Here is a 27694-nt window from a genome sequence, read left to right as displayed (position 1 = left end):
AAGAGGACACTGAGGAGAGACTTTATTGCTCTTTACAACTATCTAAAAGGAGCTTGTAGCGAGGTGGGTGTTGGTCTCTTCTCCCAAGTAACAAGTGATGAGAGCAAACGGCTTCAAGTTGTGACAGGGGAGGTTTAGATTGCATATTAGAAAAAAATTCTTTACTGAAAGAGTGGTCAAGCACTGGAACAGGCTGCCCAGGGAAGTGGTGGAGTCTCCTTCCCTGGAGGTGTTTAAAAAACATGTAGATGTGGCACTTTGTGACATGGTTTAGTAGGCCTGGTGGTATTGGACAGACAGTTTGACTTATGATCTTAGAGGTCGTTTTCAATCTTAATGATTCTATGATTGTTTATGAAGTCCTTTGAATACTCCACAATGCTCACAACATAACAGAATATCTCATTGCAGTGAGCTCTTGAGGACAGTGATAAGGGGTTTCATTAGAACTTAAAACATCAGCTATGCCTTAAAATGACACTTAACTTTCATTACTGTTCCAAAATCTGTCATCACCAATTGCTTGTTCTGCCATGTAACTAAATAAAACTAGCATTTCTTGGTACTGCTGTGGTGCAGGACGTTCTGTTCCCTTGTCTGAGTTTCCTCTGAAAAAGAGGAGTAGCTACTTTTTTAATAAAGCTTTGTATCTCCTATGACAGTTGAGTCCTAACAGCAGTACTACATTGGGTGCAGCCTGAAGATTTCTGTTCACCAACAGCTCAGGCATCCAGGCTTTTGCTGAATTTAAATACATTCTGGTAGATACAGTACTCCAATAAGAACAAAAATTTTAGCTTTAAGATAAGCAGTGATATGTCATAGCAGAATTATCACTTCTTCATAAACATTATATACACCTCGTTTCACTGCTGAAGTAGAGAAATTGCCATTCTAACCACAAGTAAATACAAAAGAAAACATTAAAAAGATCTTATTGCAAAGAACTTCAAAATAGCATCTTGGGCTAGCTGCTATTCCAAGCCTGTGTTGGAAGAGGAAAGAGGCAGTAATCACCTGCTGAAAAGGGGACTGCAGCCTCCTCTAGTCACAGATTGTGTAGTAAGGAAGCCTTGGTTTAATTATGGCACTTCTTTTCCCAGCTTTCAAATTACCTTGGCTGTTTTGCTGCAGCATTTAGTCTCCCTCGTCCTTCAGACCATGGTGAATCAGGCCATCAGACTCACATATAAGGACAATTAAATGAGAAGTGTGCAGAGGCAGCTATCTTAAACAGAGACTAGTGCAAAAATCCATACTACTGGTTGTGGGCAATGGCCAAAGTGGGTATTGCTTCATTTAAAAGCCTTGAAGCTGGCAAAAATCACAACTGTGTAGTCAGGGAGCAGTGAGAGCCACTCTTGGCAGTTGGATGGCACCTGTCTCCATGGGCTCCTCCTCTGGGAAGAGTAAGGGAGAGGGAGGAAGAGGTGGCTGAGCTTTCCACAGAGTGCAGGTAGGCTCCTTGCCACGTGCTGGATGTACCTTCTGACACAGGTAGCCGGGTCCATTAGGCAATGCTCCAGGTCCTGCAGTGAGGTCAGCCCCAGCCATCTCACCTGTGGGGGCCTCCATTGGCCCTAAGCCACACTGGGCCCTAAGGGCTTGCTCTGTCCACCCAGCTTGTGCAGCCAACTTCATGAACTGACAGTGCACGGTTCTGTGGCCAACCTCCACAGTACCCGGGTCAGGGACAGTCACGGGGGCAAGGCTCTACCAGAGTGCAAGGGCTATGCCTGGAGATGGCCAGCTCAGGACCCAAGATGGTCTGAGCTGACTGTCAAGTCTCAGCAATAGTGGCTGCTACCTCCAGGCTGGGAGTTGAAAGCCAAGGGTGGCCCTGGCTGTGAAGAGCAGGGCCAGATGGTGACAGCAGCAAGTCTCAACAGCAGTCCAGTGATCGCTAGGCAAAAGCATGGAAACAAGCCAGGTCAGCAAGGACTATCACTGCCCCAGAGCTCTGACGCTGGGTGAAGGAGGAGACATATTACAGCCTAATGAAAACACCTCTTACCTTCCATAGAGAGCCCTTTACCTGTGCAATGATTAAGAGGTGTACTTGGCTGCTGTTATTAATGATGGGGCAGTGTGATGTGGTCAAATCAAATGGCTGATCCTTCCCCTTTTTCCCAATGCACATCCTACTTGGTGCCTGTGTCAGCTCCAAAGCATGCTATGTAAAGTCCCATCTTCTTTATCTCATTTTGGCAGGGCTGATTATTGTCTTTCTGATTGTAAGCACCTTTTAAAAATTGTGATTACAACGCTGTCTCTTTGTCCAGTAAAAAGTTCAACCTAGTAAACATGTTAGGGAGGCTTTCAGTAATCCTGCTCCTGTCTTACTGGCCAATAAAGCAGATACATGTTTACTTAATAGATCTATTAATGTGTTACAGTCTTTTTCATGTTCCCCTGGAGGGTTCTTCCCCATAAAATATATTTATTCCTAGCCTATGTTACGGTAATATGTGGCAAGCTTAACACCAGAAAAAAAGGACATTTATTCTTTGGCTCAATCTTTACACTATGAAACAGCTGAATACAGACCATAAGATATTTCCTTAAATAAGGGGAGTAACCTTATCAGCTTTGTGTTTGTGAGGGCATTCTCTGAAAAGGTTCCCAGTTTATCATCAGTGTGAAGATGTCAGACCCACGTTTTCTCTGGTGATAATGCTAACTGCATGGTATATCAAACCAAAAATTCCTTTTACTGACATTTTATTTTGAAAAGGTCTGGGGAAGGGAGAAAGAGGAAATATGGAAGCAGGATTTTGTTCTGAAGCACAGATCAAGTGTTGAATTACTGCAATGAAAACGTGGCATAGTGTTGTGCCAGACAGAGGTCAAGCCATCCATCTTCCTTCATTCAGGAGAGCACAGACGATTTAACAGTAAATTTTGCAAGGCATGTGATTTTTCTCTAAGTATCTTTTGTTGGACAAGTAAATTACACTGTGAAAAGCAATGGTACCGCATGCTTGCCAAATCTAACAAAGTAATCAGGGTTGATTTCTCTAAAACTCTTCCCCATCCCTCCCAATTTTTAAGGAAAGTGCCCTAAACAGCTTGGGTAAACAGGAATTTCCTTCATCTACAGGCAGTTTTACCTTCTTAGCTTGTGTTTGGAAGGACACATCTATCAGGCGGTAGTTCTTGAGGGACAGTATTATTTCCACAAGAACTGCTTTGTGGGATAGCAGTCAAGCAGCAGGGCTACAGATCAGGAATCCTGAACAAAGAAACTGATTCTATTCAATGACACAAATAAAGTCTGCATCTATATATCTAAATTTAAATCTAGATAGGATGGTGGGGTAAACCCATCGTGCTCACTGATGAAGAGTTCACTAGAAAACTGACAGGTATCTTTCCTCTTGTAGGCAGAAACAGCGGCTGAACAACCAGCTCAGCAGCTCTAACTTTTCACCTCTGCTCCTTCCCTCCAGCTATCCTGTGGTGGTTGTCTGCCTCACTGCATGGTCCCATATGGCCCAGGTGCTTTCCAATTCCATTCTTACTTCCTTTGGAAACAACTTTAGCGGCAGAAAGTCAGTAGCAGGTCTGCATCCCTAGGATAGGGATGACATGGGAGCGTGGGCACATGGCAGTAGTGAGAAAGGTTGATGTAGGGCAGACCTGAGGGAGGAGAAGTCACCCTGGTCACATCTACAGCTCCAAGGGATTGTGTATTCTGGGCCAGCCCCTTGATATCTGAGCTTCCAGAAAATGTTACGGACAGGTTCAAGGACCACGATGGGACAGGACAGGTAACGGCTCCTCCCTACTGCTCCTCCCTCCTCACACTTCTCCTGAGCAAGTTCCAGTGGGGTACTCCATGGGCTACTGTTTCATCAGGAAATATCCACTTCCTCTGATATGGTCCTTCCCAGGAGCCGCAGAGAAACTACCCACCTCCCTGAGGGAGTCTCTCCAGGGGCTCAGCCGTGCCCTGTGCTGGGGCCGCTGAGGCCGCCAGGACCTGGCCCTGAAGCACCCGCACTCGGCCCAAGCTGATGTGCTGCAGGGGCTTTGTTTTGGGACATGGAAGCAGAGCATCAGTTAGCCAGGCAGAACTGTGCTATCACACTCTATGCTCTTCTTTTTCTGAAGCTAACATAATTCTCCACAGCACAGGAATATTCCAGGGGCCTTTGATCCAATGCTTTTTCTTTTTATACCACTTGATTCAAAGCTTAGCAAAGAGCATCTCTTCCTTTAAAAAACAAAAAACTTTACACAAGCAGTACGTGATCTGACTCCACTGAGTTTCTGTATGCAATGTATGGCTGTTTATGAAAGTATTAAGGATCGTGGATCTCAGGCTAGCCATATCTTTGAGACAGAAGGCATAAGCAAGAAGAAAATGGGTCCATGGTTGTGGAATTTATTGTAACAGAAGAGATATTTTAAATAATTATATATTTACAATCTACAATACAGTCATTCATATCAACAGTACAAGTAGTAAAATGGAGAAGTGCACAAACACTGTTGAGCAAATATTAATGTTAATAAATTAACTATTGCAGAAGAAATTCAAAGCAAATGTTATTCATAATAAAAGACAATGTTCTAGGTGGCATTTTCTCTTTTCCATTTCAGATTAATTCCCAATGAAGTCGTGTAAGTAGCTGTTTTCCTCTTCTGGAAGTGGCAGTTTCCTTCAGAACTAGATTGCTTTCTAAATTAAAAGGTTCTAAAAAAAGCTGTTTTCCAAATAGCAATACTGAAATGAGCAAAAATCTGGTCTGAAGGTTTTGCTGCTGACTTGAGTGATGTTAGATCTGTTTCTGAAGAAATCATCAATTCAACTCCTTACAGGATTCAGCAGCTAAAAGCATGCACATACACACGAAAGTTTTATCCTTAAAAAAATGTAAAAACTAATACACTAAGCCAGTGTTTGTACATTAGGGATATTATGAGTCAGCAATTAAATACTCTGAGGCAAAATAAGACAATATTAATGCAACAGAGTATAAGTATAAATGATATTTTGTGGATTGAGCAAAAACCATGAGCTGCTCTAGAGAAATGAGAAGGGCATGCCTGGTCTCCAGCACAGCAGCTAGCCTTCTATGAAACCTAATGTCTTTCTGTCGTTATTAAGACTTCTTTTTAAGAAAGGTACAGTGCAATTCAGGAACACGTATGTTCAAAAAAAGTTTAATTACCTAAAATAAACCTATTTATTTTAAGAAGTTATAAATATAATTTATTTTTCAGACACTTGAAGAAATCAGGTGAAAAAAACATTTTATGGACAAAACAAACAGTTACTCTTGCACCAATTTTAAGAAGGAAGACAGTAAAATAACAGTCACTGAAATAATCTGAACAGGTAATGGTTCAGGTGCAGCTGATTTGTGGAAAGCAATACAACTCAAAACGAGCTCTTGATCAGCTTGGGTTCTAGTGCCACCTGCTGAAACAACAGTATTCTTCCCCTTGAAACAATAGCTAATATGCAACTTAAATTAATCCACTGCAACAGAGGGCAATATATGCAGAAGTTCACAAAGAAGATGAGGTGCTTGAGTAATCCAAGTGCACATCCAGAGTGCCATACACCGAGCCTAGTAATTTGAGGACCTTCTCTTGAATGGTGTCAACCTGCTCTGAAGGGCAATAGTCATCCAAACTTGATCTGTAACAAGGAATTGAAAAATGCATGAGAGAGTACAGATATCACCACCACTGCATTTTGTATTCTTGCAGTGCTTCATGCCCAGGCTGAAGCTACCTCCAAGTTGCGGCGAGTTCTGCCTCCCAGTATCTCTTCAAAGCCTAGTGCTGTGTTTCTGCTCAGTACTTTCAACAGTAACACTTTACCTGAAGCTGAACAGAAAGTCTGGAGCAGATCAGGAATGTGTGTGAGATTAAGGAAGGTGTAATTTCAGCCCCTCCAGGCTGGTGCAAGCTGGCTTTTCTCTAACTAGCAGAATTTATAGAAGTAGTGTAGATGTATGAACTCCAGTGACAGTTCTCAATCTGAACATGGATAAGACCTCATCACAAGCTTCAAAGAGCCTGTGCTGAAGTTCTTTAAGTCAACATGTTTTCACTGCTTTTGAAATCTGTGCTAGCTACACTACAGTTCAGTAAAACTGGCCATCAGCATAGAAGCTTCCCTTAGCTGTGCAGATACTGTCAGTGCCTTACAATTAACATTTTCAAATGTCAATTTTCAGTGCGCTGTAAGTCTCCTACTTCATGATGGGATTTAAGATGTGTCAACCAGTTCTATATTGACACAATCACTTAGCTTCATAAGCACAGTCTGAGCATTTTAAAGTGAAAGTATCTACATAGCCTTACCGAGCAACTGTCACAAGTGTGGGCTTGGGCATATCTTCTAGTAGAATTTTAGTGGATTGTATGAGGCCTTCGATCTCTTCTTCAGTGCTAACATGGTGGGGGAGCTCCATATAATCACAGGTCAGGCCAGCCTGATGGACCTACATGTAAATTAAACAGAGATTTAATTTCTGTTGATGAATTACTGATACAGATTATCTGTGTACAAAGTCTCTAACATACCATCTCAAGCCCAGTAGGTAACTTACATCTCTTAGAATCATAAAGGTTGGAAAAGACCTCTAAGATCATCCAGTCCCATCAGCCAAATACCACCATGCCTACTAAACCATGTCATGAAGTGCCATGTCTACACATTGAACATTTCCAGGGAAGGAGACTGCACCATTTCCCTGGGCAGCCTCTTCCAATGCTCGACTGCTCTTTTGGTAAAGATTTTTTTTCTAATACTCAATATAAACCTCCTCTGGTGCAACTTGAGGGCATTTCCTCTTATCCTATCACTCTTTGGGAAGAAAGAGCTGGTTTTTTCACCACAACTTGTTCCTCAAACAAAAAGAATAAAATTGTGGAGGTTATATGGATTGTTTCACTATCTCCAGTACATTGCATCTCTCTTATGAATTCAGAATATGCTGCAGCCTTTGAAGATGATAGGTCTGATCTTTTCCAAACAAGAACTTTAAAGTATATCAACAGACCCTGGTGAAACGAAACTTCCTTCACAGGAAGCAGCCCAAGATACCACATTCCTGAAAGATCACATAGATGTTGCCTAAACATAGGCGAGTAGTATTTTAGAAGCTTCAAAGAGAAAAGCTGGCCTGCATACTAAGACAAAAAAAAAAAATAAAACAAAAAAAAACAAAACAGAAAACTGCCAAAATATGACAAAGTCCTGAATCAAGAAGCAAATCTGAAATGAAGCATGATCTTTTGCCTCTCTGTTGAAACTATGCTTTCGAAATTTGACTACTTTCTGCTCTTTTACCTAGTCATACCATTTCGTAGTCTGGGCTTTCCATCCTGGTTTTCAAACTGTGAACTAGTTGAACAAGTGGTTTCATTCTAGAGTAAAAACAAAACCAAAACTTGTTACATAGACAGTTGAAAACACACATATATTTACCTTAAATGGTTAAAAAGAGAAGAAAAAAAGTGAGAGAAAAAAGAATAAAGTAGAAATTGTCACGGTGTAGGATTTTAAACTGAAATTTGCCCCTTTGTGTCATCTTGCACCTGAGAAAAACAGAACTTGCCAGTACTATTGTACTGTCTCTCCAGGTCTTTCTTAGCAAGCCCCTATACTCATACCTGCCTCTGGCAAGACCTCTTTGTACTTCTTTTAGGGCACACCTGGAGGGAAGCTGTAGTAAGTTGATCTCCTATGAACTTGACAGGAAACGCTTGTGATCACTTTTACACAGGTCTGGAAGTAACTGCTGCATTTTATGGGGAAAATGAGCGATATTCCTATCAAGAGAAAGCTTAGATTTTGCTGCTCTTTTTCAGCTGAAAAAAATTTAGTTTAAAAGCATAGCAGATACTGCTGAGGTGTTTTGTGGACCCTGCCACTCTGGTGCAGTCCCTCAATCACTTGCATTTTTCCACAGAATGCAGAACCTTCAGGAGCATCAAAGAAGTCCTTCTCCACATCCTCCATCGTTTGTTGCTTTTTCTAGAACTCTGTTTTACACAGATCACTGAATATTTAGTCACCAAATCCACCTCCCTCCACAGGCAACACAATTTGCATGAAGCTGTACAAGGCTGATCTTGGAAGGGTTACCATGGCACTGAGACAGCAGACTGCCTTTTCTTTTGTTTTGTCTGACTCTTTCTCCTCTAGAACTAAAGGAAAAAAGGCAGTCTTACATAGATCCAGTCCAGCTCCTCTCCTTTTCTGTTAGCAAAGCACTGGGTAATCAGTTCCCAAACTCCTGTTTGCAATTTAAGGCATTTAGAAATCTCCTACCCAGGATACGAAGCCCACTTCTGTAGGGTCTCTTCGTCATCATTGTCACATAAATCTGCAAATGCTGCTTCAAGATCTTCTAGCTGATGAACACGGTTTTCCACACAATCCAGCAAGCCCTCCTTTAAATAAGCACACATTAAAGTATGTGAGGAAGAAAAAAGGTAAAAATGTAATGACTTACCCTATGATTAAAATAACAAAATTACTTATCTACTGGAAGTGGGAAATCAGAAACAACTGATTTATTACTGCAGATTGTCTTTTCAAGAGGATCAGAATGAATGCCTACAGAAGCTGTTACACCTTCAGAATAAATCATCTCTTTGCTGTCTTTACAACAACAAATCAAAAAAGCTGGTAGAATAGACTGGGGAGAACTAAGAAACTGTATATGACTAACTGTTGTGTTTGTTTCTCTAGGACTGAAATTCTCAGATAAGTACAAGCTTTACATTTTTATAATTAAAAGACAATTTAATTCCCTAAGCTTAAAAAAAAATAAATCAAATGCATTTTCAGAAAAACAAAACAAAGTGGTATACTTGATGTTTTGAAGTTGTTTCAACTCTCTGTGCCGACAAAAATATGGAATTAATTTAAAATCTCAGTTATTGCTCTGATCCTGGAAAGTTATATACCCGTTCTTAAGAAGTTCAAAGCACACAAAGAGGCAATCTTCTTGGAGTGATGCTACATACATTAATGCCATTATGCATGCATACATTTCCAGGAAGCAATCCTACATAACCTATAAAATGAGAAGCAACGTTTGGTATATTTGGTATTAAAAATGCTCAGTGCAGTGATGTGTGAAGGAAAATATTAAAAAGCGCATTGAAATAGAAGTGTAATAATTAAAAACATAGCAATTCCCTCTTAGGATTCTGCTGGCTGTATCATAAAACATGCTGCTTCTTTTAGCCTGTGTTGCCAATTTCAAGCTCATTTTTAAGAGCTGAGAGTGCGTGATTCTGTGAGCATCAACAACCAACAGCTTGATGATCCTGTCCTAGGTTATGAATAAGATACTTGTCCAAGCAGCAGAAGTAACTAACCTTAAAGATAGGTCTGATCCTGCTCTACACTACTTTAAAAAAAAAAAACCAAAACCAAACACACTATTATCTTTTTACTATAATAGAAATGTTCACCTAACTGTACTATGGAAGTACAAAACCAGGTTTTACAAGACTAGACATCTAGGATACTTTCTGAAATTCTGATATGCACAAAGTTCACTAGTTTTCTATATTCAAACCCTTTAACTTGACCTTCTCACTGTAAAACCATTCATCAATGTGGTCTTGCCTTATTCAGGTCCTTATCTACCTATTACTGTCTGCTAACCATTTCAGTTGCCTCCTATAAACTTGTTTTAGACTTTTGTAAATAACTTATAGCCTGAAATCATATTGGGAACTTAAATCACAAGTGTTTGGCTTTCTCACATTTAACTACCTTTTAAATAGGTAACTAGTTTTACTGTTGATTGACTAAGAAATATGAAAATAATACTTCCACATACTTTCATTTCTTTATACACATTTTAATTAGGATTCATTAATCTGTGATAATTATATGTGTTGAATCTCTCTGTAATAGTATTCAGATGAGATTACGAAAGCAAAGACAAGATCTTGTTTATGAATTACTTGATGTAATGACCACTAGCATGGCTGCCTCCATGGTCTGGGCTCAGTGCTGAATGACTATTTTGGTAGCTGCAGCATATATTTCCATAATTTAGGACACACAATACATACAACTAAAAGTACACTACAGAAGTATAATACTAGCCTGTCCAGATATAGATTATTAGGTAAAACACCAGGTAAGCATTTAGCATGGCTATGAGTACCACGGAGGAACAACTACAGAAAGGAAGGGGAGAGTTTAGAGGGAAGAAAAAAAATCCACAAAAACTTTCAAAAAAACCAACCCAAAGCTCTGTTTAGCCATAAAAAGAACAAGAGTGCAGATGACTTACTATGTTTTCATTTCTTTCTTGTCAATCGCCATTTGTTAATGGAAATTAATTTTCACACTCATGCGCTATATATTTATGCAGCTTGCACCTTTAACCAAAACTTCTAATAGGAAAGAACTCCTAAGATGCTGCTGATTAGCATTCAGCATGCTGCACAGCTTAACTGGAGACTACTTCATTAAGCATCTTTCATAGGTTCGTTCCTTGTTGTAAATCATTTTTAGTGGGTCAATCAAAAGAATCATTCCCTCATATGTTGCACAAGGAAATATCATACCTCTGTTGCATTTTTATGAGGCTTCTTGAAATTGTACAACTCTTGCAAAAGCTCATATTCTGTCTTCGAAAAAGAAAAAGAGGCCAAAAATTAGGTTCTTCAAATAAAAAACAAAATTCTCAAAGCTCTTCTTCAAAAAAAAAGAATTTGAACCCCAAGATCATTCCACTACTCTAGCACTGCAGACAACTCTCTTTAAATGCAGGTGAGGAAGAGGCTTGAGAAAACAGTACTTCAAGGTCTCAGCCAAACATTTCGCAATTGCTTAACTTTAAATCTGGCTTCAAGAACACAGCTTTAAAAGCTAAGTATTTACAGTCTGAAATGAAACACTAAGTAAAACTAAGAACATTTAGGCAGATAAAATCAACAAGAGAGTATGATTGTAAACAAAAACCAGACAGGTAAAGGCTTCAGGCTGGCAGGCCAAGTTCACAAGTAAACTATTACAGGGACTTGTCATCCCTTCTCCTTGAGAATATTCAGGCTTTATTAACCAAGGATAAACTGATCTCATTATTTATTTAACAGTACTCAAAGGGTCAGTAATCAGGATTTTTTCAGGAATAATGAGAAAAAGAAAGGGTAAATCAGTAAATTATTACAGAAACACAAATCATTTTTAGGGTAATGTTTTTGTTGGGAAGACAATACCCTTCTATATTGGTTAAGCGTATTTTCTTTTTAGCCTTTCCTTGTATTCTTACATTTTCAGCATTCACTTGTAAAAAAATTTTTAGATTGACATATTGTGATTTACAATAGAGGGAACTTAGTTAAGAAATATTAACTGCAAATGAAACCATTACATCAAAAAAGGTACACTGAATGCTGTGGAAGTCCACTTCTGAAAATCGCTCCTAGAAACGAGAACCTATTATAGTACAAAACAAACAAAAAAAAAGCACAAGAAACAAAACAAATCCCTTCCACCACAATACCACTAGCCCCTCCAAAAAAACAACCAACAAAAAACCTCAACAAACTACTCTATTACTTTATTCAGAATGTATTTTATATGAGAGATATTGGATTTTATTCCTATATGGCAAGACCTTTCCCTTTGCTGTACAATTCTCTTTGTGATACAGAACAACTGGCATTGCAGACTGTCTGAAGATACTGTGATCATAAACACTGAATGTCAAAAGCTAACACATACTAGGGACACTATATTCACTTCTTTACAGTGAACAAGGACGTAGCAGTCTAGCTGAAACTCAAAATGCCAGATATTATCCAACCTGGGCTGAAGTTAAAACAGTGTTAAAGAGAGATTAAAATGCTAGAAGTAGTCAGGATATTGCAGAATTTGTAAACCTAAATGCCACATCCAGTTTTCAGGGCACATTAGTTAGTTCCTAAAAATCCTGTTGATGCCAAGAAAAGCTGCTAACTCCTTTGCATCTTTGAGGACCTACATATTTATAACTCCATACAGGTGAACTACCTTTGATGTGCAGGTAAATTATAAATGGAACAGAAAGAAGAGTCAGAGACAAGAGTTGCTTGCTCATCCTTATACTCAGCAGTCCAGACAAAGGAAATCAGTAACAGGCTCTCATCACGACAAGTTACCGCTCTTCGGGGGTAAAAAAAAGATACAATCTGTCATCTTTCCCTGATGAATCTTGCTTCAGGTATTTGGAAGCATACGGTCCCTTTGAATGTCTCTCCTTAAAATATTACCATTATTTATTAATCATGAACAACTGATCTGCTAACTTAGCTTAGATGAATGTTTCTCCATAGACATAAATGCCAGGACTGGTACTCCTGAGAATCGTAAGAGGCTACTCCATTGTCATGCTTACCTGTGTATACATTTCTTTGAATGGATTTTTAACTGAAAAAAAGTCTAAGTCAATGTCTAAAATATATGCATCCCCTTTCTGCAGTACTTGGCAGACATCTTTAACAATTTCCCTTATTGGGCATTCATTGTTTCTGAGAGAGCTTGAAGCTGAGCACTCTGACAATATTTCTGCCTTTTTTGGGGCACTTGCATTTTGTAGTTCTTTTTTTTTCAGACATGAGGTGCTATGATCAAGGTCACCAGAAGCACCTGATGAAGAAGCAGAGGCGGTGCTTGCTGTGTCATCTGTATTTAGCTTCAGTCTCTTAGCAGCTGTTACTTTGCCATTTTCTTCTTGGCTGTTTGATGCTTCAGTAGGATTGATGAGAATGACGTGTAAATTTAAAGGCTTCTGGTTTTCTAGCTGATCAGCAGGGACATAAAGACCATCACTTAAAAAGTAATTATCTGTACCTGTAACCCTACAATTGACAATAACTCACAGTTAATACACATCTTAGCAAAAAACTTAGGAAAAAGCACGTACACTTAAGAAATTCCAAGAAGAATAAACAGATGATTGATGGGTAACAAAAAGCAATAAAACCATGTACACAAAATTACTTATTTTAATCTGCAGATTTTTAAATTGAAGTTTTTTATGCTTCTTTCTTGCTAAATCAATACATTAAAATTCGCTCCATATTTTTTTATGATAGCCCTACAAGGTTTTTAATGGACAAGAAAAAGATTCCACATTATGTGCTACTAAGATCAATTTTCCATTGAATTGCATTTTCAAGACAACATTCAGAATTTAACAAGATATTATCTATGGATATGCTGTCTTGGATTCCCTATTTTTTAAGGAAAATTCCGTTAGTTGTGTTTGAGAATTGCCCTGAAACCCAAAGATACTGATTTAGTACAAAGAAAACATAATGAATTAATAGGTAGCATTTAACTCTTCTTCACCACTGATACAGAATCCCTGTTACAAGTGGCAGAGAACAGGTAGCTGGAGGATAAATAACTACGTATCAGTGGAATCCACTTAATTAAAAAAGAAACAAACTAAAAACAACACAAAAAACCTCTGGTTATGGTGAAAATTTAAATATTATTTAAATTATACACATTATTTACAAGCTGTATGTCAGCATACTAAATCTTAAGCATCATAAATTCAGATTAAAAAAGAAACAAGCCTAAGGAGAAGTGTGAGCTTCTGCTCACTTGTGTTAAAGCTTCATTTGATTACAGGGTATCACCAACCACAAAGATAAACAATTCATGAGCAGCAGAAATCTGAAGCTCAGTTCCCTTGTGTCTTGGGGCCGGACTATCCTACGCTTGCTAAGGTGAGAGCCCAGATCACAACTTCATCTTGTTGATGGGACATTTACAGGGCTGCTTCTCAGAAATTCTCCAGAGTTCAACATAAGTTCATGCTACAGCCTCCTCCTTAGTGGGACGCTAACTAAGGTTATCTATTGCCTACCCAGCCATCTGTTTGCAACAAAACTTTTAGGAAGTTAATATTTCTAAGGACAGTCTCTTCATGATATTTGTAAGCCTAGAACTTGAAGTAAAGATACCAGATTGTCTTCATGAGGCAGCTTGAAACGTTGTTTTCAAGGTTACTAAGGCAACCATGGGATCTGTGGGAGAGCTATTTAGCCATCACGAAGTATGTGTGCCAGTCCTCATGGTTAAATGTAACTGAAAGCACTAGCTTGTGTCTTACTATTTACGTTTACTTTACATCTCAGATTCAGAACTGTAGAGCTTCTGTGCTTTTGGGTAGTAAAACAAAGCATTTCTCTGCTGTCTTCTGTTAAACTTGCTTCAAAAGATTTATTCTGGTATGCTGGCAAGAGACATGATTTGTAAATGTCCATTCAAGCTGTACAACAAAATGCAGTGAGTATAGTGAATGCAAATGTGTCATTGACTGTATCCCACAGGATTATGATGAGCTGTCACTGGAACTTGAATCACAGACTGATTAAAATTAGAAGAGACATCTGTAAGTCTCTTGTCGACCATCTGATTGAAGCAGAACCAACTTCAAAGGTAGATGAGGCTGCAAAAGGCCTCATCCCATTGAGTTTTGACTTTATCAAAGAATGCAGTATTCTGTCTGCCTGTGTACCTGTTTCAGTGATTAAATTAAAAAAGTACATTAAATTAAAAAAGAAAAAGAAGCAAAAGAAGCCACATGAAATAAAACAGAATCATCAAAGGAAAGGAAGAGATTTCTCCTTTTTTTCAACACCAGTGAGGTCACATTTGATATACTCTGCCCAGGTTTGGGCCTCCAGGACAAGAGAGATGACAAGAAATTGAAGAAAGGCTGCTAAGGTGATTAGAGGGCTGGGGCACATGACAAGGAAGCTGAGCAAACTGGGTTTGTTTAGTTCTGATAAGGTAGGGCTGAGAAGGACCTAACTGCTGCCCTCTCTTATTCAAATCCTCTGTTAAAAATTGCTGCTTTCTGAGACTTTGACTTTAAAGAACAAAACTAATTTAAAGCTTGGGTAGCTGAAAGGAAATGTGAACAGCTAGAATTACCTACAAAAAAAAATTTAAGGCACAATTTTAACTGTACCAACTCACATGGATAGCCAGTCACATTAGGTCCTAAGGAATTCACAAATACAAATTAAATTTTCAACTTACCCAAGAATACAAAAAAAAGACACCTACGAAAAGCTACAGAGATAGAATTTATATTACTTGCATGTGACAGCAGACAATTTACCTGATCGTAGTTGTTGATATGTCTTTCCCAATTAAAAAATCGTGTTTTCCTTCTGAGATCTGCTGAGCCCAGGGTGGGTGAAGCCATACTACTTGAGAAATATGGCCAGCATAAACAGCAGGCATGATCCAGTTCTCAATACTTAATTCGCTGTAATGAATGAAGAAAGACTGGAGATAATACTGTTACTTTCTCTGTAAGTAAAACATGGTCAAAACCACAACAAACAACTTCCAAACCCCGCCAAGCAAATAATCTGAAATTAGTACTCTGATATTATTTAAGGTTCCCATCATCAAAGAAACAAAAGAAGCTAAGTCTTCATTTGTAAGACAGACTAAAAATGTCTACAGTAGAATTTTCAAAGGATTGTAGAGAGCAAACAGCTTCACTCTTAGCATGGCACTGTGGTTGTAAATTACTTGGATCTGTTGTGCTTTTCTTCTTGATATATCATGCAGACAAAAGTACAAGGAGCATCATCAACACTATTCTAAATATCTTCAAACTAACCTCAAGGGAATATTTTACTGTAAGCTGCTCTAAGTAGATTTTAAATATAATCTCAGTAACTAAAGTGAGTCAATCAGCACCTACAGAATAGTAACTTCCGTGAATATCGTCACCCCAATTTTCTAGGTGTGTGATACATCACGCAAATCTTGTTATTCATTGAAGAAAGAAAACAAAATATTGACTACAGGTAGTATGATACAACTACTTACATACCAATTACATCATCTTGTCATTGCTGTAAATCACTATAACACTGAAGCAAGTGATACTTATTTTAAAATAGGAGAAGAAAGACAATAGCAAAGATCACTCTGTGGCTTGTAACCTGCTTAAGAAGATGAGGGATAGTATTGGTCTTAATAGAAAAATCTTGTTCAACTTCACATATTCACAATATCAACATGGGAGATGTTATTTCAGTCTCAAAGGCAATTTTACTCAATGAAGAGAGAAAGGCTGTTTTAAAAGCACAGCTCTTCAGACATAGAGCATCCACTCAGAGTGCTGTCCTGTTACTATTTGGCCAAATAACATGATATACTACTGAACAATTAAACAAAGTAAATTTATAAGTCTTAAGTGGCTTTATATACAACTTAAATATTTTATCATATTCAAAAAACACAGACATAACTTTTTCGTCAAAAAGTAAAGTTTTCAGCAAAAGTGAAAAGACAGAAAAAGCAACTTGAGGCTGACTTACATCTCTTTCATTCATACATCCTACACAGCCATACCAATATTCATTTTAAATCAAAGGCAGCAGGATGTAGACTTAAAGTATTCTGATACAGTCCTCAGGACTTACCTAAAAAGAGTTTCTTTGTCAAATACAGTGTCTGCAGGCATATTCACAGGAATAAGGAGGTCCGGATGAGAGTCAAGATGAACAAAGGTGATGTTACTGGCAGGAAGGTGCTTTGAACCAATAGCACGATAGATGAAAGGCAGCACCTAAACCAACACAGATAAAAATATTTCCACGCAAACAGTGAGCTGAAAAATGCAATGGCTTTAACAGCAAAAATACTAGTACTGCTGTTATTCCTTTAGAATTTGAGTTAGAAGGAGGAGGAGATGGAAAATAATACAAAAGAGAAACAACTCCAGTGGCAAGACAGCTCATGAGCTTTAATCATTATAAGCCCAAGAGTTCCACACAGGAGAAGCTGCTGAAGAATCAGAGCTCTAGTCTCTCTTTCCTTTTTTATAGGAAGTCCTGTTTGTACAAGCTCTTCTCACTATTTAAACTCAATTCCTAGTTTTATTCATTTACAACTGAACCCCAGGAACACCTTTCCTATTCTGCAGAACATTGCCTCTGCATTGCCTTCCCTGTGCTATAAAGCTTCCTCATCATACATGCTGTGGAGATAAAAGCATCTCATTATTCGTGTTTTACAAGTTAACCGACAGAGACTGAAAACCAACCCCACCATCACATAAACTGTAGCTGATCTTTTAATCTATCCCCCTTGAAACAGGTGCTTAATTCCTAATCCCTACATGGTTTAGTGACTGTAATAACAAAATTATGTTTCTCAACTGATCAATCTTATTCCTTGATGAAGGTCTTCACTCAAAAGTGGGAAAAATGGGACATAAGGCAATTCATCAATCTATAGCACAGTGAACCACTGAAGTGCAATAATGTAGGGTAGTAAAATCAGAAAACTGATGACTGATTCACGATACCTCTCATACTGAACTGTAAGTGGAGCCCCTCCCACAGTTCTGGGGCAGTAACTGCCTTAGCTGCCAGAACAAATCTAGCAAGGACTGTGAATCACAGCCCTACTACCCAGGGAATGTGAAGACTGTAAAAGGACTGGGCAACAAAAATTACACATGATCTCTACATTACAACAGAAATTGAGCTAATTTGTTTCCATAAATTGAATAAGATGACAAATCTTGCATACTGCATGGGTATAACTATAAAACATGACTTACAGCTGAAATTTGGCCTGTATTCTATCTGTCTAGTAATGAATTCCTCAGTTGACTCACTACACATGCAGTTGTATATATACTACTAAAATAGTACATAAAACAAAATTAAAAACAACATGATCCATGACTTTTACTTCTTTGGAAAAAGGAAATGATCTGGCATAACTAATAACCTACAAACTTTGCACTGAAGTTAAAGTTTCATCTCAGGTAAGTGCTACTACAAATTATAAGACTAGGTGAGTATGAAGACACAAGCAACTAGGATATCTAACCTTCCAAATTCTCCTGCTTTGGATTAAGAACAAAATTCTCTTTACACCGGCTGTTACTATTAATCAAAGTATGACGCATCTAGTGACACTTTGCCCTAGAGGAACATCAGTGACAGCAAAGGACTGTATGAAGTTTCTGTGAAGTTCTTACACTTTAGTATGAAAGGCCAAAGACTTTATGAAGGACAGACCAATGTATATACACACAAATACTGAAAACACAGCATACATATTTAGTATGAATAGACTTTGTTAAGTGAAAACAGAACTATAGAGAGAAAAACAAAGATGAACCATTAATACTCATTATCTCAGTACTCCTACCACAATGACACTCTTAGTCCTTGGATACCACAGCAAAACAGCTCTGACAGCATCATATATTTCAGTGATTCTTAGCAAAAATGACCTGTGTTCAGAACACTAAATAAACTTTATTACGCAAAAATTTCCTATTTGCAAGACACTGCTAGTGCTAATATTTTTTTTTTTAATTTTTATTTCCATTAGGTCTTCATGCCCCTAGTAATACTCACTAAAATCTCCAGGATTCTGCACCACTGGGTAAAGATTCTGCTTACTTACGGCTAACATCTTAGCTTAGGCTACCATACACAAACCATATGGGAAAAAGTTCAAAAGCAATTCCTTCTCCACCCCCTCGTTTAACTACTTAACTAAAAAAGGCTAACATTTCTCTTGAAGTGGCTGCCATTCTACTTCTTAGGATGTGATTTTATTATATTTACCAATTTGCTGTCAACATTATCATATTCTATGTAGAGTTGAGTTTTTAAGTATTGCATCGATGCCTAGCTAACTTAAGAACACTGTAATACAGGTACTTTAATTATAGCAACTACAAGTCAAAGAAAGGAAAAAATAAGGAAGAATTGGCTGAAAAGATGCCAAAATCCAGTCATGGTATTAATTAACATCAATCATTGAATCAGGAAGGAAATTCACATCACTTGAGCACTGAACTTCATTTATATTTCATTAATGAGAAAGAATACAAGTTACAGGTCTGTGCATAGCTGCAGAGATGGGGACTACTCCCAAGGAAGTACACAAAGTGGGGAGACCCAGGTCACATTATGGGCAGGCGAATCTTCCCAGGAGGCCACTGGTAAGAGCATAGAGGATGCACAGAGAGGGCAGGAGGTGCTCCAGGTGCCAGAGCAGCAATTCCTCTGCAGTCCATGGTGAAGCCCATGGTGAGATAGGCTGTCCCCCTGCAGCCCATGGAGGAGCAAGTGGATACCAGAAGGTGGCTGTGTCCCTGTGGGAAACCCTTGCTGGAGCAGGCTCCTTCCTGAACCTGTGGACCTATGGAGAGAGGAGCCCACACTGGAGAAGGTTTGCTGGCAGGATTTGAGATCCTATGGGAAACCCACACTTGAGTATGCTGTTCCTGAAGGACTGCAGCCCATGCAAGGGACCCACACTGGAGTAGTTCATGAGCAACTGTAGCCTATGGGAAGGACTCATGTTGGAAAAATTTATGGAGAACTGTCTCCTGTGGAAGGGACCCCATGCTGAAACAGAAGAGGGTGAAGAGCCCTCCCCCTGAGGAGGAAGGAGCAACAGAGACAATGTGCAATGAAGTGACTGCAACTCCCATTCCCTGTCGCCCTACACCATGCCAGGAGAGGAGGTAGAGAAAATCGGCAATAAAGTTAAGCTTGGGAAGAAGGGAGGCATGGGGGCAGGTGTGACAATGTTTTACGATTTGTGTTTGTTTCTCATTATCATACTCTGTTTTGGTTAGTAACAATTTAAACTAAACTTCATAGAATCATAGAATGGTTTCGGTTAGAAGGCACCTTAAAGACCATCCACTTCCAACTCCCCTGCTATAGGCAGGGACACCTTCCATTGGATCAGGCTGCTCAAGGCCCCATCCAACCCGGCCTTGAACACCTACAGGGAGGGGACATCTTTGACTTCTCTTGGCAACCTGTTCCAGTGCCCCACCACTCTCATGATGAAGAAATTCCTCCTTACCTCTGCTCTAACTCTGCCCCTCTCCAGTTTATACCCATTGCCTTTAATCCTATCACTACAAGCCTATGTAAACAGTCCCTCCCCAGCTTTCTTGTAGGCCCCCTTCAGGTACTGGAAGGTCACTATAAGATCTCCTCAGAGCCTTCTGTTCTCCAGGCTGAAAAATCCCAACTCTCTCAGCCTGTCCTCATAGCAGAGGTGCTCCAGTCCTCTGATCATCTTTGTAACCCTCCTCTGGCCCTGTTCCAACAGTTCCATATCCTTCTTATGTTGAGGATTCCAGAACTGGAAACAGTACTCCAGATGAGGTCTCACAAGAGAGGAATGGAGGGGCAGAATCACCTTCCTCAACCTGCTGGACACGTTTCTTTTGATGCAGCCCAGGATACAGTTGGCCTTCTGGGCTGGGAGTGCATGTTGCCAGCACTCCCAAGTCCTTCTCCGCAGGGCAGCTCTCAATCATGTCATCTGCCATCGTGTACTGTAATCGGTGATTGCCCTGACCCAGGTGCAGGACCTTGCACTTGGTCTTGTTGAACCTCATGCGGTTCTCACAGGGCCCACTTCTCCAGCTTGTCCAGGTTCCTCTGGATGACATCCCATCTTTCCAGTGTGCCATCTGCAGACTTGCTGAGGGTGCACTCAATCTTGCTGTTGATATCATTGATGAAGATATTAAACACCACCAGTCCCAGTACAGACCCCTGAGGGACACCACTTGTCACGGATCTCCATCTGGACTTTGAGTCATTGACCTGAACACGACCATTCAGCCAGTTTCTTATCCACCACACCGTCCACCCATCAAATCCATATCTCTCCAATTTAGAGAGAAGGATGTCATGGGGGATCGTGTCAAAGGCTTTACAGAAGTCTAGATAGATCACATCCGTTGGTTTACCCACATCCACTGCTGTGGTTACCCCATCATAGGAAGTCACAAAGTTGGTCATACAAGATTTGGCCTTGGTGAAGCCGCGCTGCCTGCCATTAATCATCCCCCTGTTCTCCCTGTGCCTTAGCATAGCTTCTAGGAGGATCTATTCCACGACCTTCCCAAGCAATTCTATTTCCTCTCCAGCTGAGGAGAAGCTGGGGAGGGGCTTGGTGCCCCGCCAGGCTCAACCCACCATCACCGCCCGCCCCCGCCACTCACGTCCTGGTGCTCCTCCACCACCCACACGGGCATTGCCGGGTATGCGCGCAGGGCGCCCCCGCAGCAGCGCCGCTCCCCGTCTCCTGCGCCGCTCATGGCCCCGGCTCCCACCGCGCGCGGCCTCCTTCCTTCCGGGTGGGCGGCACTTCCGCTCGCAGCGCCCTCCCACCAGCTTCCTGTTCCGGAGCCGGGGCGCCAGGTGGGCTCGGCGGGCTGGGTACCTGCCGGGGGCGGGGGCTTCGCTGGGGCCGCTGCGTTCGCAGGGCCGCCGTTTCCCCATGCGGTGTCGGGGGGCTCTGCCTGGGCTGCGGCTCCTCGATGGTGGTGGTGGTGCCGGCGGCGGCGGGGACCGGGAGTCCCTGCTGGCAGCGCCTCCTTCCGCAGCGCCCGCCCCGGCCGGGGTTCTCTGCCTTCTGTGTTCGTTGGGATGCGGTGTTAGGATGAGGCCAGGGCTCGGTGCTGTGTTGCACTCAGCTCTGTGTTTGCAGGCAGAAAAAAAAAGAGGTTTTTTCGGTGTTTTATAAGAAATCTGTACCAATTTGGGGTGTGACGCCTCCCACCGATAAATTTCCTCTTTTAGGCAGCAGAAAGAGGAGAATGCGGCCTTTCTAGTGTGTTCGTGCTTATTTAAACCTAAATTGAATGTCACCAAAGTTTGCAGTGGAGGGTGCTTTATAATTACTTTGTCATATTATTAGTCGTTTGTTTTTCAATATTTTGCATTGTTTTGAAATCTGAAAAAATTTCAGAATTAAAAAAAAGCTAAACGTAAGGAGGATATGGAGCTGTTGGGGCGGGTCCAGAGGAGGGCTATAAAGTTGATCAGGGGGCTAGAGCACCTCTGTTATGAGGACAGGCTGAAAGAGTTGGGGTTGTTCAACCCAGAGAAGAGAAGGCTCTGAGGAGACCCAGCCTGATCTAGTGGGACATGTCTCTGCCCATGGCAGAGGGATTGGAACTAGATGATCTTTAAGGTCACTTCCAACCCTAACTATTCTGTGATCCTATGAAAAAAATCAGTGTTTCAATATTTCTCAGTATTTTTTTTTTCAGCTCTGATTCTGTGCATTCTGAAGCAGTGAAATTTCAGTGTTAGAACCAGAGTGGCTCCCTGGTGTTAGGGAAGTCTTGCAGCCGTATTCAAGACAGCATCAATAAAGGCATTTTATTTGAATGCTATGACGTGTGGAAAAGAAACGTGTTTTACGGCAAGGCACCATGATACTGTGGCCTTTGCTTTAATTTGTTTAAGGTAATAAGCGTTTAGCTCAACCTGTTTAAATAAAATGTGTGTGTAACTGTCAACAAAGTTAAAACACAGTTTTCTCATGCAAGCCTGAGCTGTGTGAGTTCATGACTGGGAGACTAAAGCAAAATTGATTCAACAGGTAATGAATTAGAATTAATAATGGCAAAAGGTTGCAATATTACCAAACAAAATAATGGAAAAGGACTTGTTTCCTCCCCCTTCTTGTTTCTTTTTGAGAGCCTTTATGAGGCTGGACGGTACTGAGTTGGGACAGGCTAACTGGAAGGAAGGAATGACTTTACCATAGTGGCCAGTGCCTTCTAGAAATGCCCTAGAAAAAGGACTTCTTTCTTACTTTGGCCTTGGTTGTTTTGCAGAGCGAATGAATGCCACCACTAGCAACTCCAGTGGCTTCCACTAAGTCCCATGTGTTTAAGAGAATTGGTGTCCTCTCGGTTTCTCCTCCTTGATGTCTGTCGTTCCCCCCACCCTTTTTTTTTTTTAACTTTCTCTGGTTCACCAGAAGTTGTCTGCTCTCTCTCAGCATGCTAAATCTTTTGCAGCACTGTTACCAGAATGCAGCTGAAAGCAGCGCTCTCTGAACAATCCAGGTTGTCCTTGTTGCATGATAGCAGGTGGGAGAATATTCTATTTGGGGACTACAGCATTGGCCAAGCCTCAGTAAAAGGGAAGCTTTGTTTTCTTTATCTGCCAATCTTTCCAGTTGTGTCTGTGTGTGTCCCCATTCTTTCTCTCTTCCCCCTTACAGAAAGCACAATTTGACTGCTGCCACTGCTTAACTAATATTTTTTTTTCTCTCCCTCCATTCCAGCTAAGACACCATGAATGTTTTTTTAATTTTAATTGTGGGGTTTGAGTGTTTGTTCTTCCAGTTCTTGAAGCTTAACATTATAATTAAAGAATGAATTTTAACTTTAATCAAGCGCAGTTGGTTTTCATTTATAATGAACACTAATACTATGCATTAAATACATAAATAGTTTTGAGCAAGACTTACGGTTGCTTGAAGCAGTGGCAATTGCTGGAAAGCTAACAGGGCCAAGCAGCAGCTGAGGGATTTTTTGGGAACCGTTGATTTCAGTGAATTGGAGTAGCAGCACAATCTGTGTGATTTTTTTCTGTAACCTGCAAGATTCTCATTCCACAGAAATATACCTGCCTAACTTAAAATACTTTGAAATGCCTGTTGAATTCAGTCATTTATTAAATTGGGATATCAATTGTGAACGTAAATTGCTACTCTCATTTAAAATTTACATAATTTGTTGGACCAAGTAACTTAGATCCACTTGGGCCAAGTGCTGGTAGAGTGTGAAGTTTAGAATCATGTTCTAGAAAGAACTTGTTGTGGGATGTTAGCTAACAATTACAGTTGTTAAATGAGTAATTTCTTTGGTGTGGGGTATCTGAAGGCTTTACAGCAAAGCCTTTGTTGAGTACCACCAGAGATGTTTGTATCCTTGGCTGGTCATTGTATCAATCACCTGTTGAGATTAACTTTGTTTTAAATCAGGTGGCATGATCCAGTTTGGGTTCTGGATTAAAGACAGTAGAGTGCTTTCATTGATTAGAAGCTTAAAGGAATCAAAGGGACATAAACGACCTGTACTAGAGGTCTGAGAAGCACAAAGCTCCTGGTGAAAGTCGGCGGACGTCATTCACTGCTTCTGTTAAAGGAAACTGCAGAAACTAATTTTAGCACTTTGGGATTAGTTCCTACAAATTCATTAAGGACATCCTACAAAAATTGTGTGACATTGGACTTTTATTTTCCTCGTTAAAGGTGAGCCATGTCTTTCCATTCTGGGCGAGGATGTCCCCGTGGTCAGGGGGGACCAGGAGCAAGAACTTCAACACAGACCTACCGCCCTCAGAACCTACGGCAGCTTCACCCACAACAGCCCTCCATACAATACCAGTATGACCAGCAAACTGTCCCTCCAACAACCTATTCAAACCCACCAACCACTGGTTACATACCTCCCAGGCCGGACTTTGTACCCTACCCTCCTCCAGTGCCCCCTTCTACGCAAAATCCTATCAGCCAGTGTCCCATGAGGCCACCATTTCCAAACCACCAGATGAGGCAGACCTTCCCAGTGCCTCCATGCTTCCCTCCCACTCCTCCGCCAGTGCCAAATCCTAGCAGTGCTCCTGTGCCAGGAACTCCTGCTGGGCAAAGCACCTTTCCTTACATGATGCCTCCTCCCACAGTGCCGCATCCTCCCCCACCACCCGTCATACCACAGCAAGTCAGCTACCAGCCTGTGTACTCCACAGGGTATTCCCAGCAGTCGTTCCCACCACCTAACTTCAACAGCTACCAGCACAACTCTGGCTCCTTTCAGAGCGGTGCTACCAATGCCAGTGGTGGCAGCGCGCATTTTCAGCACACGGGTCAGTACCAAGGTGAGAAGTCACAAAGCGATCGACGGTCTCCAGACAGGAGCAAGCACTATGATGAGCACCGGCATCGTGAACATGGTCACATCCATGGTGACAGGCATCGGTCAACTAACCATGGGGATCGTCGGGACCGAGGCCGGAGTCCAGATAGAAGGCGACAGGAAAGCAGTCGGCACCGGGCAGATTATGACCGAGGAAGAATATCGCCTCATCACAGGAGTTATGAGCGTAACAGGTAATGATGCATTTTCTGCTTTCCAAGGAAGAGCTGTTGTCATTGTTCCATAGAATTTGTCTGGATCAATGTACTTCCCTCACTCGTAGACTTGGAAGGTAGCCAGTACTCAGGTCTGATGCAAAGACCTACTGTTTTGACAGCTTTCAGATACAGCGCTTCTTGTCTGACTTTTGTAAGCTGGCAGACTTTTTGCCCTTGTCTGTGGACACAGTGGGAAGCAAAGAAGCTTTCATTTGAAAACTGAGTGGGTTGCTGAGTAGTGCTCTGCTCTCATGGGTGTTTGTCGTAGTAACATGTAGCATGAAAACAGAGTTGGCACAACTTTGTGCAAAAGACTATGTTTAAAGTTGAACCTTACAAACAGTCCCAGCACTTCAAATTTCAAGATGTAGTTTCCAGAATTGGGATTCCAGGTGTTACTTGAATTTGGTCTTTCTTTGAGAAAGCCCTGTATTTGTAAAGAACCATCAGTCATAGGGGGTTGTAGTCTGATAGGTGCATGTATCTAATCCTTGCAGTTTTAATGAAAAGCACGTTGTGCATCCTGCTCTGCCCTCATCCTCATGGGAGACTCCCACAGATGTGTGCAGGCTTCATGGGACTTCCTAGTGTGTGCTTACCTATCTATCTGTTCAAGATACAGGCCTCAGCAAGCCATCCTGTGATCTCAAGAGAGGACTGAGGTGAAAATTAGCCTATGTGAGTTGTAAGAAATAGGCAAGTTGTAGGCTATATTGGCATCTTATAATTCAGATGGATGAGTGTGGACTGCTTCTTTTCAGATGTAGCATGAAGCTTCTGCCCTCTGCTTCACAGACACAAACAGCTTGCAGATTATGAGCTGAGCTGATGCAGTTTGCTGCATGGTCTTTCAGAGCAAATCGTCATCAGTTAAAATATTTCAGATGTGTTAGGTTTGCTCTCTTGGTGGCTCTTTTTGTATCTAATGATTTAAGTCAGAATATTCAAAGAGAGGTACTGGAAAGCTAAGTATCTAAATGTTTATCTGGACATCTGGATCACATGCTCTAATTTTAGAAATTCTGAATTTTCTCATGTCACATGTGAAACATGAATTTACACATAGTGCCTGTGGAAATTAAGCCACTTTGATTTAGATGTGCAGAGATTTAATTGCAGAACCTTAGACAGCTGTATTAAAAACCAACAACAACAGCAACAAACAAACAAAGCAAAAACCCAAAACTAATCCAAACCTCACATTCACTGAGTTTACTTTGATATTCCTAAAACTGAATGCAGCTGGCATTTGTAAGTTGCTCAAATATTTGCCATGTAATTTCCCAATTTGTTGTTTAGCTTTTAAAGTTCAGTTTTAAGTTTTGAAAATGCACGTTTTCAGCAGCTTCTTTCTCAAACATTTGTAGATTACTGCTTGAAGCCAACAGCTTCCAGGTCTGCTTGATGATATATCTGCTTATTTTAATGAGAACTGTTGGGCAGCCTTGGTGTGTTTTTTGCACAGCATTCATCTCTCAGATAAATCAGATGTCATAGGATATGCTCTCTGTGAAGACTGAAATCCATGCTTGAACAAGGCACGGGCAGAGAAGGATGAATGTTGTGGGGAAAAGACATAGGTAATTTATATTAACTTTGTGCTTTGTATGTTAGCATTCTATTTCACGTTATGTATATGGAAATATAATAAACATAAACAGGATGCTGTTGGCCTTAGCCACCTGGCACACTGCTGGCTCATATTCAGCTGACTTATCCATCAACACTCTTGGGTCTTTTTCTGCCAGGCAGTTTTCCAGCCAGGCTTCCTCACACCTTCAGTTAATTTAAAGCTCTTTTGCCCCAGAAAACCGTCTAGGTGGTCAATTTGCTTATGTGTATGTGCAAGTTGACTCTTGTAGATGAGATTAATAGTTTCAGCATGGTGCAGATTTTCTGTGTCTCTCAATTTTTTCCGTGTGCTTGAGGTGGCTGTCAGGGAGAGAGGGCTTGTCTGAAACACTTCAATAACTGCTGTGGAATGTATGAAATGCCAGATTTCTCATTTAACTTATGTTTTGACCTCTCCAAGGGAGCGGGAGAGGCATAGACACCGTGACAACAGAAGATCACCATCGCCAGATAGAGCCTACAAAAAAGATTACAAGAGAGCAGGAAGGTAAGGAAGTTTGTGTTTGGTTTCTTCTGTATTTGGGGCTCTGTGCATCCATGCATGTGATTTTTTGTGTATATATATGGGCAGATGTGCTTGATTTGAAACTCAGAAAATATGAGTGTCATAAGTTTGTAACTATCTGCTTGTCTATGCAAATGTTAGTTATCTCAAGACCTTATTGAGTTAGGAACACTGTTAATCTCTGGAGAGGAGGGCTTCACCACTGTGTCCTAAAGACTTCATCTCATATCTACTTCAAGTCTGTAAAGTGTCAAGTTTATTTACAGTCATTCTGTGTTTAGATCATCTTTTAGGAGCTTTTTTAACATTGATGCTCCTTTTCTTCTGAATCCTAGATAGTGGAAGTTGGTGCAACATGACCGGTTTTATAGGCAGAGGAAGGAAAAAAAAAAAGTTGTTTTCCTACGTTCAGCTTTTGAGAGTATTACTCTTGCAACACGTAGGGAATATCACAGTTTGTGTTGTTCAAAGGAATGACAGTGTTACAGTACACAAGCAGTGTAGTTTCTGTATATTTCTTCTCATCAAACTCTTAATTCTTTTCTCATGCAGATAGTTTGTGGACTGTGTGTTAAAACTTCTTTATATTGTAC

General features: G+C 40.7%; 2 protein-coding genes across 2 annotated transcripts in view; one reads left to right on the top strand and one right to left on the bottom strand.

Annotated features, from left to right (window-relative positions):
- Positions 1–4353: 4353 nt before the first annotated feature.
- Positions 4354–21147, bottom strand: C3H5orf22 (chromosome 3 C5orf22 homolog). The gene is made up of 9 exons (XM_069853524.1): positions 21030–21147; positions 16447–16592; positions 15123–15272; positions 12378–12840; positions 10564–10626; positions 8297–8418; positions 7323–7389; positions 6322–6461; positions 4354–5650 (listed from the first exon to the last, which is right to left on the bottom strand). Exons 1-9 carry the CDS (start codon positions 21123–21125, stop codon positions 5518–5520), a joined length of 1380 nt encoding a protein of 459 aa, XP_069709625.1. The 5' UTR covers positions 21126–21147; the 3' UTR covers positions 4354–5517.
- A 41-nt stretch (positions 21148–21188) lies between these two features.
- The window catches only part of DROSHA (drosha ribonuclease III), a 74758-nt gene continuing 68252 nt past the window's right edge, over positions 21189–27694 (top strand). Inside the window, exons 1-3 of the mRNA XM_069853523.1 lie at positions 21189–21228; positions 24083–24940; positions 26997–27083. Coding sequence (XP_069709624.1) covers positions 24090–24940; positions 26997–27083 — 938 coding nt within the window. The 5' untranslated portion in view covers positions 21189–21228; positions 24083–24089. The remainder of the gene's footprint in view (positions 21229–24082; positions 24941–26996; positions 27084–27694) is intronic.

This window comes from Phaenicophaeus curvirostris, chromosome 3, assembly GCF_032191515.1.
Source record: "Phaenicophaeus curvirostris isolate KB17595 chromosome 3, BPBGC_Pcur_1.0, whole genome shotgun sequence".
NCBI lineage: Eukaryota > Metazoa > Chordata > Aves > Cuculiformes > Cuculidae > Phaenicophaeus > Phaenicophaeus curvirostris.
This window is presented reverse-complemented; position numbering and strand designations above follow the sequence as displayed.